Source organism: Drosophila biarmipes, chromosome 2L (assembly GCF_025231255.1).
Source record: "Drosophila biarmipes strain raj3 chromosome 2L, RU_DBia_V1.1, whole genome shotgun sequence".
Taxonomy (NCBI): Eukaryota; Metazoa; Arthropoda; class Insecta; order Diptera; family Drosophilidae; genus Drosophila; species Drosophila biarmipes.
The window spans coordinates 11,650,133-11,663,483 of NC_066612.1; the positions used below are offsets into that span (position 1 = coordinate 11,650,133).

The window sequence follows — 13,351 nt, forward strand, 5'->3', positions numbered from 1 at the left end:
TTTATTATATATTACTTAAATATAGGTTATTTGCTGTTGTGTATAATATTTTGCAGTCCCTAATTTTTAAAAGAATATGTTTTATATCTGTATTCAATAGTTTACCAATTTACTTTAATTGCCCATTTTCTAGACAACGCCCTTGGAGTTCTGATTGCTCCTTAAATCACTCAATGAACTCTCGTTGCATTATCCACTTTTTAAGGGCATTCTTTCATGGGCTGGTTTTTATCCGTTGGTTATTTATAACATTTCCATAATTGTGGGAACGCATTTCGAATGCCTCGCAGTCTGTTTGCGGGCATGCCCCTCGTACTCCCCGCACTCCGTCTTTGTTGGCCAACACGTGTCAAGGATTAGGGGTTGGCCTGCGGCTGGACTGCCACTGCTGCCCTGGGTCTGCTTCATTAGCGTGCGGCCATCGGGACTGGGACCGAGCCCCCGCATAAATAGCCCCAACTTTAACCCTTCAAGTGCTTTCCATCGGCCTGGCAAGTGACGAGAGGAGGCAGTCAGGCGTTTTATCGGCTCGGACCAGCAGTCACTAAAAAGGCTTAAAGGCAGCACAGGCCGCAGCTGCCAGTGGTGCATCGTCATGGAGCAGCTGAAGCCATTCTCCCTCGACTCCTGCCAACTTTTCAAGTCTAGAGGCTGCAATCCTGACTGGCATGCGTTCGCATGGTTCACTGCCATATCCATTTTTGATGCACTACGAAAAAGTTGTTCATCACTTATAGTTTTATGGGAAACAACTTTACAAGTCATACAGCTAACTCGAATACATCTAAAACGGTTCTAGCTTTAAATATTATGAAAAAGCACATACAGAATTCTTAAAATAATTTTCTACATATATTGAATAATCCATTTATGTTAATATTAATGTTATAGAAAAGTTAATTTATAAAGTTTAAAATTTGTTTGTAGCAAATTCGTATTCAAAATGTCATGAAATTTAAAGATATTTTTCATATCTAATAATATTAATATTATCAATTTTATAAATTTATAGAAAGCATTTCTAATTGTGTATAGGATGCATATAATAGGGTTTATAATATCTAAATTATTTTTAGTTATATTCTTTTTCAATCCCATCGATGGTTAATTGGGTCATTTTTTTGGACAGTGCGCCTGCAACGTCAGTTGCTCTCAGCACCCCATCCCCATGCCTAGGCGGCATCCCCATCCTCATTTGACTTACCTTGAGCCTTCGTCGGCCTGCCTGCAGCAGTTGATCATTTCTGCTCGAGTGCAGCCATTGCCAAGGATATAATTCCATTTACTCGCAACTTTTTCCGTTTCCTTTCACTCTGCCTCGCCATTTCTTTTGGCAAGCTTTAAGGTTTTTCCTTTATGTAAGCATTTTTCTGCTGCGACTCTGTGATTTATTTGGGGCCAGTTTTGTTTTGCTCAAATTGATTTCTGTGAGTTATGACGGTTACTCTGATTCTATCGGGGTTTTTCCAGCGGACTCACCATTCCCTAGATTCCTGCGATTGATTTACGCTGCGATTTCGTGCAATCCATGAGGCTAGGGATATTTATGCGATGGCCTGATAATCGGGATTGGAGTATTTCACCTTCTTATATAGTAGTATATAGTATATATTGTATTTGGGACCTTACCACACCACTCTCCATTTCGCACATTTATTTCTTCTGCCAGACCTACGTCTCATTGGCGAGCGAAGGCCTCTTCATATTTTGTAATTTCACGAGATCGTAAAAACTTATTGCCACATCCAAAGTTTTGGCTGGCTAAAAATAAATCCACTTGCTACATTTGTTTGTTTGTGGCATCCCATTAGGCTCGTTTTCTTCTTAATATCAATTACCAGGTCCGGAGCCAGTCATAACCAGGAACCCGTCGCGTGGAGGCCGTAAAAAGAGCAGAAGGACAATGAGGAGGAGCATCGGGAGCCACCGGAGGAGTGGCTGGAGGTGGGGCAAAGCCATTAATGGCCCAAGAGGCGCCTCACTTCTGGGGCAATCATGTGTGGCTAAGTCCGAGGTGACACCAGCAGCAGCAAATGGAACAATGCGAGGCCTCCGACGGGCAGGAGCTGGCGCTGGCGCTGGGACGGGGACGGGGATTAGGGGCTTACAAGGGGCGGAGTGCCACATGGCCCCAGGCATTCCTGTGTCCGGACCCAATTGAGCCCGAATCAATCAGCCATCAGCCAACGTTGAGCCGGTAAACATGCGTCGCCCTTTCGGCACTCGGAGCTCGACATCAATTAGGAAATGCAATTTCAGGTTTCGATGACTGGCGTTGGCTGTGTGTTTTTGTGTGTGTGGAAGGGACCCTGAACTCTGGCAATAAATTTAAACAAAACCAATTTCGGGTCGCAAAAAGTTTGTCACCCAACAGAAGGGAACTTTGAACAGGGCTATGAATTATTGAGCTGATTGCAGGACACCGAAAAGCTGCAAAGAGGAGAAATACAAAATTCCATACCTGAAAAATCGAAAAAGCCAAATCTAAAATATTAGTTATGAAAAAGCCATCGATTTTGCTTCAAATTCAACTGCATAGTAAAGATGGCAATTTAAAAAGATTTTTAATATTTATTTAGAGGAATCCTTGCTTTTCTACCTCGAACTTCCACTGTCAGCAGCTACTTCCTTCCGTTTGTCCTTGCAAAATGTTACCTTTCCAATATCCAGTTTAGCCGTTTGTTTTAAGTCGCAAATTTTTGTGTGTCTGATTTAAAAGAAAGGTCAAAGGCTGCCTCTGACATCCTGGACGAATTTGTCACTTTATATTTGCCCCAGCATTGCGTATACACAATGTAGGAGGTGCAGCGGTGGCTGCTCAAGACAGCAAAGAAGAGTCAGCGAGCAAATGGAAAAGAAAATTCCACATGCATGTACAGTGGAGTTTATAGTATTATTATAACATAAAAATCATTCAACTTCTTGGAATTTTAACTTATTTTTAGTTGAAATTAAATCAGAAAAATCAGAAAATAACTTTTTCTCATGAGTTTCGTTGATGAAGAACAACTAGTGATTTATATGTTTTTGTTGATCTTCATAAAAATATATCAACGCATTTTAGCAATGGTAAGTTCTATAAAGTATTTGATATTCCTAAAGTGTTAGGATTTTACTTTATTAATGGAAACATTTAGTTTTACTATAGTAATAGTAGTTATTTAAAATATTTATACCAATTTTGATGGTAGTAGAGTAGGGAGTCTCCACTGTACTCGCTCCTCGGGAGGGGGCTGACAAAGGAAATGTGCGTGGCAAGCGAGTGTCTAAGCTGCGGCACGTTTCGCAGAGAGCTCTAACTAGCAGGAGTCCGTGCCCCGCGTGCTGCCTTTGTGTGTGGAAGTGCGAGGCTGCCAAATCAGCAAGGCAAAGCAATCGCAGGCACTGAACGCTGGAGACAACCATAAAACGCCTGGCAAAGGTCACGAACACAACCTTTTAGCTGCTATTTCAGTGCAAAAATGTATTTTCCCTCGCTCGCTTGGGGCTCCCTCCCACTGCCACTTCCCGCACCCCCTCACCCATTTTCCGAGCCACGCATCAGCGATTTTCACTCACCACTGATAGTTGGCACCGCAGCGGAGAAAGCAGAGAAAGCGGCGAAAGCGAAAAGCGGAGGCGTGGCCCGATGTGAAGGTAAAGTGCCTCCGAAAAGTAGCTGGCAACTCTGCCCAAGGACGCAGCTCGCGAGCCTTTTTAAAGAGAAGGAAAGACCCGCTTCGAAGGATTCCCTCCTCATCGCATCCTCAACATTGATTAGCCACGCTCTAGGTTCCAGGTCTCAAAGGGACTGACGACATAATAGTAACTTTGAAATTGGCTTTTTCGGGGTAAACTTTTTGTGGTACTTATATTAAGGCGAATGGAAAAATTATTAAAATTAGCTAGGAGTCTAAGCCATACAACTATTTTTGGGCTTAGATACCTTAAAATAAAATATTACATTTTGGATAAACCAACAAATGTTAGTTGTCTTACTATTGGATACGCTCGAGTTATGGCAGTGTAATCCAGGATACGGAACATTGATCAGCTAATCCCAACTAATGAAAACCCGTTCAAACGTTAAATTGAAGGCAACTTTGAGGAGCCCCAAAACCACACAACCATATCAAACCCAAACCTTAAATTACCGATTTTAAAGCTCCAACAGAGACGTCTGTCATTATGAGTTGCCTATACATCTCTTGTGGTCGGGGAAATGGGAATACGTGTCTGGCATTCTCAAGGTTGGATTGTAATGCTTTCTCATCACACCAAAGGCACGGAATATATATGTATGGCACGATAATGTTGGTAAGCCCTATGCAAATATCCGAATGATAACAACGCACTTCGAACCAAAGGACCTTGAGATGCGGCTGGCTGGGTGGGTGGCTTGCAAATGGAGAAACGGATATAAAGTCGGGCTTCGGCTTTGCCCTTCATTTGGAATAATATTTAAATAGTTTGGCAAATGCAAGGCCATCAAGTACAATATACTGTGCGCTCCGCATACAAACATTATGGGGTGTATAAAATAAGAATAACACGTCCTAACTAGGCACAACGACGTGACGATCGAACCTGCAGACACTAGACTTTTTGTTTCAATTACAGGTGGCTTTTAGGTGGTATTAAAACTTTAAAGAAATTAAATTATAAATGTATCCTATCTACTAAGATTATATTCGGCTTGCCGTATTTTTTTCTTTTTTGTTGATGTTAAGTTAAAAGATTTTCCTTACTTTTATGAGATTTTTGTAAAATAAAAAAAACAGTACTTCCAAAGACAGGTTTAAAATTGATAAGCTCAAAAGTTATTTACTACTCCCAGCTTCATAAGAATGTATCTTTTCAATAATCGTCAAAGACGCCAAGGGAATCCGCTCGTTTCAAGGCCCATTTCTGGTAGTCGTTTAAAAACTTTTGCGAAAAAATAGCATCCATCTTGCGCTGCTTGAAAGCCTCGTCCTGCATTTTCTCTAGGCTGTTGTCTTTGGCCAACTCCAGGGGCATGGTGATTATGGGCAGGAAACCGAACATGCCAAAGAGTCCGTAGGTCTCGCGGCTTCGCAGTTCGTACTTCAAGTCCTCATAGCTGGGAATGTCCTCGAAATGTGCGTACTCCAGAGCTTCCCTAAACGCCACATAGTACAATCTAATCAGATCCTCGTGGCGCTCCTGCAGCAACTCCAGCTTGAGACTTGTGTTCAGAAAAAAATTCAGATCGCATGCCGGACTGCCAAAGAAGGACACCTGAAAGTCCAGAAAACGGGCACTTGTGGGAACCTTAGGCTGCGAGGCGTTCCCATAGGCGAACATAAAGTTATTGGTCCACAAGTCACCATGGTTGAGCACCACGTAGCGATCCCCCTTCTTCGGCTTGGCTGCTGCCACACATACGGACCGGAAGTTGTCCATAAAACGCTGTAGGTGATTGCTTATATTCTCGAAACCGGGCCAGCCAGCTGAACACTTGATGAGGCCCTTGAGGAAGCCACCGAAAATTTTCTCCATGCCGTCGTCCTTCATTATAAGGTTCTCGCTGAGCATGCCACGGGTGTAGTTCTTCACAATGTCCGGATCCTGTGGGATTGAAAAATGCTGTCAGACCGGTTTCGGAGGTTTTCTGGTGTTGTCACGCTACCATCTTGGCCAGCACCATGGATGTGGCATGGAACTTGCCCAACTGCTGAAGGATCAGTGAGGCGTGGTTCCAGTCGAGGCCCGACTCCCGTGAGGCCACCTTGTATCCCAGCGCCTTGAGGTCGCCAAAGACGATTGTCTGAGCCGGTTTCTTCACGGAGTAATAGTATCTGTGGTAAAATATGATAAGGTAAAGATGTGCAATTTGGCTGGAAACCAACCTTGGTGCAAATTTATCGCCGCGATTCAGGATCTCCAAACGGGGCAAGATATCGGTGTAAGTCTGCTTTTCCTTGATAAACACTCCTGCATTTTGCAACATTTGGGTAGCTGGAGTGGTCGGAATGGCCTTTATGATCAGCGAAATGTGATCCGTTTCTTCGCATTCCACGCCATCCATCCACTTTGCGAATGTCAGCTCCGCCCGATATATCGACGAGCAGTAGTTGTCCCCCGGATTGCTGCCCCAGTCCACGTTGATCTCCTTCAGAGTCACTTTTGACTGCCTCAGACCCTCCTCGAGGGTGTCCGTGAAGAACTGTTCGTTCAGATACTCGGGCACCGGGATCTTATGTTTGTTTTTAATGACCACCATTATTTTTGTGAGGAGTATGCGTAATAAGGAAAACAACCTTCACCATTGAGTTCTGTATTCTCTTAAGTTACACTTAGGACACTAAAATGCCATACACTGTAAAATAACACAAGAGTCACGCGTATTCGCACTGAGAGTCTGTTTTTATAGCTCTGTTAGATAGTTTCTGTCTCTTTATTATCTTCGATTTATTATCTATCTTTCCTTTAACGCCCGCATTTCGAATAAAAGTGTTTTTTTGCCGGTGCAGAACTTAGCATTTATTTTTTGCTCGTGGTAGTTTTCAAAATATTTCAGCAAATTCAATATCATAGACATCACAAAACTAAGCTGGTTAAACCTTAACCAATAAAGTGGTTAACATTGGTGGACAGAAAATAGGTATTACACAGGGAATGTCCAACTTGGTGTAGAGGGTAAAACAATAAACGCGGGCGGCAGTTTAAGGTTATATCTTGCATTTTATTAAATTTCGCAACCGCTTACCTAGAACGTAAGCCATCGAAAACCTTTACTATTCTCCCTCTTCCTGGTACTCGTTCCTCTGTGTGAGCGAGGTAGATATATGAATATATATCTTCGATCTCTTATACTACGGTACAGTTAACTAAACGCTCATTCTAGCGTACAGTGGGTGTCGTTAAGTATATTACATCATATGTCATACAGTGGGCCTTCTTAGAAAGTCCTACTACATTAGTAAATTTACAAAAAGGGAAATTGAAACCAAATACGGACGTACTTTTTTAATATTTCATGTTTTAGACAGGGTACTGCCTACGGTTAACAGTCAAGTTCTGAGTTTATATCATTTTACTCACGTTTTAATTCGTAAAATAGCACCACTCTGCCGGTGCGCTTCGTCACTACGTGGACGGCCGTTTGCAGTGATGTGCTCGTGTTTGCCACCTTGTGATTTATGCGCCTCTGCACAAATATTTTCTCATTCATATTTTTATTTTGGGCTATTTTTGCACGCAACCCAGGGCGTCGCCACGCGCAAATGAATGGAGAAAAGTATATACATATATAAGGCACAATTTCGGTAATAGACAGGACAGCAAGGTGGCGCCAGATTTACGGGAGACAAAATGCGAAATAGAATGGTATACGAAAACAAACCTTTTGCGACACCATAAGCACGAGTTGCAGCCATAAATCTTGCACGAAACAATGAGGGCGACCGAAGTATACCGTCCACAAAACCTTCACCCCATTAAATTGTTTACACCTGAACCGCAGACTATGGGATTTGAACGAAATCAGTATTTTTAGCCGAATCTAAACGTTTTATTTGACATATTGGGCATTGCTTTTTACGGCATATATTTATTTTAAAACATACCATCCTTATTTTTTCACGGGGGGATGATAAAAAAGTTGCCTACTTCTAGGCGGTGCTCATAATCGCTTAACTTTATTTTATCTGAATGGGAAGGGGGAATGGGGATAGGAATGGCAATGGCAGTGGGAAGGGACCTTCCAATAAACGCTTCCGAACTTTGGCCAACGATGTGCGAATGATGGAGTGCGGGGCGGTAGGCCGAGTGGGCGGTGGGGCGAATTCCAGGTACAGAAGGTTGCTTCTTTCGCCATCTTTGGGACCCTTTTTGGGCTTTGTGTGCAGCGCTCGTTCTGCCATAAAAGTCTCGTAATCATTACGAGCCAGCCAGCTGTTTTCCCTGCCACGCGCAGCATCCGAAACAAAACAAAAACGGCTACAAAGAGAAAAAAGAAAATTCGAAGGAGCAACGGAAAAACAGGCAAAAGGAAATGGTGCCAAGAAGAAAATGAGGAAAAAACATTGCTGCCTTTGATGGCTGGGGTTCGTTTCGTTTCGAGCGATTTTGGAGCTTAACCTTGACTCGCTTACGGCCGACACTGGGAGAAATAAATGCAGAAGCCAGTGGAATTTATCAAACGTGTTTTCCTGGGAGTTGGGTTCAAATTTCAAACATAAATTTGATCTTTAAAAGCCTTTACAGAATCTATCCTAAGCCTTATAAGGTAAGATACTTTAATAGGTTTTTAATTTTTCCAACTAGTTCCTACCCTCAAACCCGTCTGAACTCCTTACTCCTGACACCTTAAATATCCTTGCTTCCCTGAAATTCCTAAAGGCAATTAATTGATATAATATGATAAAATAATTAGCAAAATGTTTACTAAACGATTAGATTGCCCCAACTTTTTAAAATAAATCTAAGTCAGCTTGTATAAAATATAGCAAGGTGATAATATCCTCGAAAAACATAGCTAATTATAAAAAATACTTCTTAAATGAGCTTCCAAATAGTAACATCAGTGTAATACTTATAATTATTCAAGATTTTATTATACGTATTTTTTAAAACGATATAATTATATGGAAGCGGCTCTTTTAGTAAAGATACCTTTATTTGAAAGACTTAAATCGAACCAATGAAGATTTATATCTTTTTTCAGACCCTTGAGCTTTAAGTTTTTTAGGGAGAGATACTTTCTCCAAGTGTAGCTGAGCGCGCATACGCAATGTGGGCGTGGAGCGCCATCTTGACGACGCCTGTTGTCACTGGCTTGGGCGTCTAATCTTATCTGTTACTTTCGGCTGCTGCTCCTGTGTGTTAGTATGTATCTGTCTGTATGCGAGTGTGTCCCGGGTCGCCTCCTCAAAGTCATTTAAAATTGTTGTGCACATAAAGTACCAGGAGGAGGGAGCAAGAGCAGGAGCAGGAGCATTCCTTCCCTCGGCTCTCCTTTACAAACAGCAGAGAATTCCACCTAATTTGGTCCACGCGACTTTTATGACTTTAGTGTGGCCCCTCTGCACCATTCACCATTCAATTTTACTTTCTGCCGGGGATTTATCCAGCGAAAGGAAAGAGAAATTGGCTTTGGCTTTGTGATTCGCCATTGATTCATATTTTTATACAATTTTTAATGGTTATTCCTGACTTTGCGGGTAAAGTGCCGGCATAAAGGCTATTTTTAACGCCCAAAGAAATGGGATTACAGATAGTGTTTATTTTCGTGGGAAGCTGCTACACGGGATTTCGGTATTTGCTTCAAAAATATTAGCTAAACTGAAATTAAATGGGTACCGAAAACAGGGAAAATAAGTTGTCCTTAGGCAAATATAGTGTCGTAGATACTCTGGCTTAGCAGCCGATCAATAATTCAGCCACTGGGATTTTTCACATTTTTCCACCTAGGACCGCTCCTTCAAAGGACCTCATGCATTCACACCACTTTACAGCTCATTAGACAGGAAGAGCGGTCGGTTCCAGGGAAAGCGAGCCGACTGTGTGTTTCTGCGAGTGCAGCCTTTGAAATGCTTAAAAATAACAAAATGAAGGCAACTCGAATCGTTGGGCAATTGATTAATTCGGCGTTAGTAATGTCCTAGCCGCTGCTTTTAGCCAACGAGCGCAGGCTATTTTTATCCCAGATGTGGCAGCTGGAAAACGGAAAATGGGAAAATGGGGCCGCTCCTAAAAGTCCGTCAGGGGCCACGTCCGCCTGCCAGGCGGGACGACACATATGATGTCTCAATGGAAAACTGGGCGATAATGTGAATGGGGCATGGAAATGTATTTCCCTTACAACTCAACACTCGAGGCAGTTGTCAATTTCCGCCGTCGTCCCCTTACCCGAGCCAGCGTTTCCTTTTCCGCTTCGATTGAGTCTGAATCTGAGTCTGTCTGAGTGCGGAAAAGTCTTGCACGTGCAAAGCTTCTGGCAGAAAAATCAATTAACTTAAATTAATTCCACGAATCCATTCCGAAAGTTTCCCCTTTCGCAGGCCGGGCCCAGCTGTGTGTATGCCTCCACGAAACACCATCATCACCTCACTTCGCCAGCCCTCCTCACATGAGCTTAGCATTGTAAATTTGTTTGCCAGACTTTGGCTAAGCTCATTGGCTGAGAGCTTTGGCTGCTGTAATACCAAATGTTCCGACAATTTAATTTGCATTTTATGCGCCAATCGATTGGATAGACAGGGGCGCCCAGAACTGAGGCTTGGCTTTCGCATATTACGCAGGGGTTTAGGCCACCCAGATTCAATTGCCACATGTGGCCTAAGGAAGTGGTAATCGTCGGGGTGGGTGGAATGCCTTTCAGCCACTCATTGTGAGATCAAACGTAGCCAGGTTCAGTAATAGGCTTTCAAAGGTCGTAGCAAAATAATTTGGGAAAGACAACACATTATCAATAAAACAAAAAGATCCGATCCATTTTAAATTTAATTTCATCTAAGAGTGTTATATGTGCATCAAAAGATCGAAACCGAAACACAAATAGAATCATATTATCCTTTATTCATTTAAAATATAAATCATCCTTTTATTTTATCTTTTAATTTAAAAAATAATTGCAATTAGTCTCTCATATATAATTGATACCCATAATATAATACCCATAGCTCCATAGATGTATGTCATCTGCAATTGTAATCCTTCGCCAATGACAGAAATAGTTGCCCCAAATGCGATTCTTTTGGGGTGGCGATTGAAACCGTCAAAGGATGGGCGGAAAGTAATTACCTAAAACCCGAGGCTAGTCAACTGGGATATGCACATTTGGGGTCCTGGCCAAATGGCCATTCGAAACCACAACTGCAAACTCACTGGATGTGTCAATTATCGTTTCATCAGCCCGTGCAATTACCAAATTTTCCAAATGAATTGATGAATGAAGCCATTGGCATGGACTGGGAATGCAAAGAGCATAAATCAACAATTGCATTTGGACCATTTGGTGTGGGTTGAAAGCAAAGTTATGCGACCAGGTGAATCATTTGGAACGTATTTTCATAATTAATTAAAAGCGAGAACCCACATGAACCTAAACCCGACCGCCCCATGGATAATGAAAACGAACCCGGGTGTGGCAGAATTTAATTACGAAAAAGTTTTGCTGATTTAACGTAGAATAATGTATGCAAGCATTCGAGCAATTTCTATTACTTTTCATTTACTCCGCTTCCGCTAAGGCAAAACTTTACAAGTTGCAAAGGGAAAATGGCGGGAACGATAAGATTTGAAGAACAAATGGATAAACTATTCCAGCATGCGTGTGGATGTGAATGAAATTAAAGTTCCCGACACGTAGGCAAACACATTGTGCACACACATAGACGGCGCACTGCATATCCCTTGGATACATTTTGCCCACCAGGCGTGTGCGTGTGGAGCTACAAGTTGTGCATAAATAATTTGCGGCAGCTGCGCCTGATTGACTGAATGACTGACTGACTGACTGACTGACTGACTGACTCACTGACTGCTGGACGGGCTGAAAAGCATTACAGGAATGGGAATGACTTACTAGGAGCGTGCAACAAATGGAAATCATTGACAATCGCGGAAAAGTTCCCTGCCTCCTTCAAGGACATACAGGATATAAACCCCAGCTACACCTGACCGGATGGGAAGACGTTGGTTGATGGGTGGGTGTAGCCGTGGATGTGGCTGTGGGGTGTGGAGTGTGCGCACGTCATCGGTTTGAGAAAAACCTGCCCTACACTTTTCCACCCAGCGTCAATCAATTCGGAAAAGTTTAACGAACCTGCGAGGTATGTATGTCAGTTGGGTGTCAGTGTGTTGGGTGGCAATGTGTATACGCACTTTGCCGCCTTTGTGAGGAAGGACTGCTCAAAAAAAGCTTTGCTTTCAAGTGTTCCGCAATTTAGCTTTGGAAGGAAAAGTTTTAGGGTCGCCATATGAAAATGTAGAGTCTACACGTAACTGACATTATTTTATTTTTACCTTCTCACCAACAACATGGGAAAATAACTTAGTTGAGAAGGAAACCTTTATCCAAAGTTTTGATAAAAGCTTTATGTTTCATTTTATACATATTTATCCCTTGTAGAATTCTTCGATGCAAATCATTTTATCCACATTTTATCAATTTTAAATTAAGTTTTAAATTGAGCAAACAACCCTCCCATCCGTGGAAAACGTGATAAAAACTCCTCAAAAATACTCCAGAATTGTGTACTTTCTGATTTAAAATCCCAATAAAAAAGTCCCATAGTTGCTTAAATACTATATTTCATTACTCTTTAAGTTCGTAATATAATACTCTGGGACCTAGAGCTGGCATCCTGATACTTACACACCTAAGAACCAACGACCACCATCATCACCAGCCGTGCTCCTTCTGCAGGACGTGCTTGTAGATGGTGATGGGAACTGGGTAGGGCTTCGGCACCGGAATCTTTATCTGCTTGATCACCTCGACGGGATATGGTTTCTCCACCTCCACGGGGTATGGCTTTTCCACGGTGTAGGGGATTTTCCGTTCGGTTATTTCGGGCACTATCTTGTACACCGGAACTTGGATCTCCTGCTGGACGGGCACGTGGACGGCGTATGGCTCTGGGATCTGCAGCCGAATCACGTTCGGCACCTGGACGGCCACCGGGTGCGGAATGGGCAGCGGAATCTTCTCGATCACGTGGACAGGCACATGTTTCGAAATCTCCGAATACGTAGTCGGTGTGTGGTGATGAAAGTGGCCGCCATCGCCTCCTCCGCCGCTCCCTCCTGATCCGCTGCCTCCTCCGCCACTTCCCCCGTAGCCACCGTAACCCCCACCATATCCTTCGCCACTGTGATCCGAGGCGCAGATCAGCTGAATACTGCAGATCAGTAGCTGGGGAGGATTCCTCAGATGAATTTTGAATCGGAGAAGAAATATATCCTCTGGTGGAACTTACGAATCTCCACATCTTGTTAATTTCCGTGGCTACCTGGACCGAATCTCTGTGCAGCAATGCGAATGGTTGCCATCTGTCCGCTGGCTTTTATAGCTGGGCCAAAAGTGAAAGATTTGCAATTGGGCCTAGGACGGCCAGTTGATGTAACCATAGCATTGAAATAGAAAGTATTGCCTTACCACTCGGCTCGCATAATTTCCATTGTGCGCTTTTCCAGGGAAATGTTATATCAACAAATTGGGTTCAACTGGGTATCAAGTGGTTCGAGTGAGCGGACATGGTCCACTCCGTCGCGGCTCGCTTTAGGGTTAAGGTTGTAACACGTACTTGAGTTCTGCCGCCGTTTCCGTCAACCGTGGCCACGGCCATTGCCGTTGCAGCTGCAAAAGTGATAGTCACCTCAGCAAGCAACCAGCAACTTGCAA

General features: G+C 43.0%; 2 protein-coding genes across 2 annotated transcripts; both read right to left on the minus strand.

Moving 5' to 3' along the window:
* Positions 1–4,656: 4,656 nt before the first annotated feature.
* On the minus strand, positions 4,657–6,736 carry LOC108032380 (uncharacterized). Its single transcript, XM_017106201.3, has 3 exons — positions 5,850–6,736; positions 5,630–5,798; positions 4,657–5,568 (listed from the first exon to the last, which is right to left on the minus strand). The coding sequence occupies exons 1-3, from the start codon at positions 6,221–6,223 to the stop codon at positions 4,837–4,839; spliced, it is 1,275 nt and encodes a 424-aa protein (XP_016961690.1). The 5' UTR covers positions 6,224–6,736; the 3' UTR covers positions 4,657–4,836.
* Positions 6,737–12,238: 5,502 nt separating this feature from the next.
* LOC108032484 (keratin, type I cytoskeletal 9) lies at positions 12,239–12,971 on the minus strand. Its single transcript, XM_017106305.3, has 2 exons — positions 12,927–12,971; positions 12,239–12,862 (listed from the first exon to the last, which is right to left on the minus strand). The coding sequence occupies exons 1-2, from the start codon at positions 12,936–12,938 to the stop codon at positions 12,350–12,352; spliced, it is 525 nt and encodes a 174-aa protein (XP_016961794.1). The 5' UTR covers positions 12,939–12,971; the 3' UTR covers positions 12,239–12,349.
* Between the last annotated feature and the right edge of the window lie 380 nt (positions 12,972–13,351).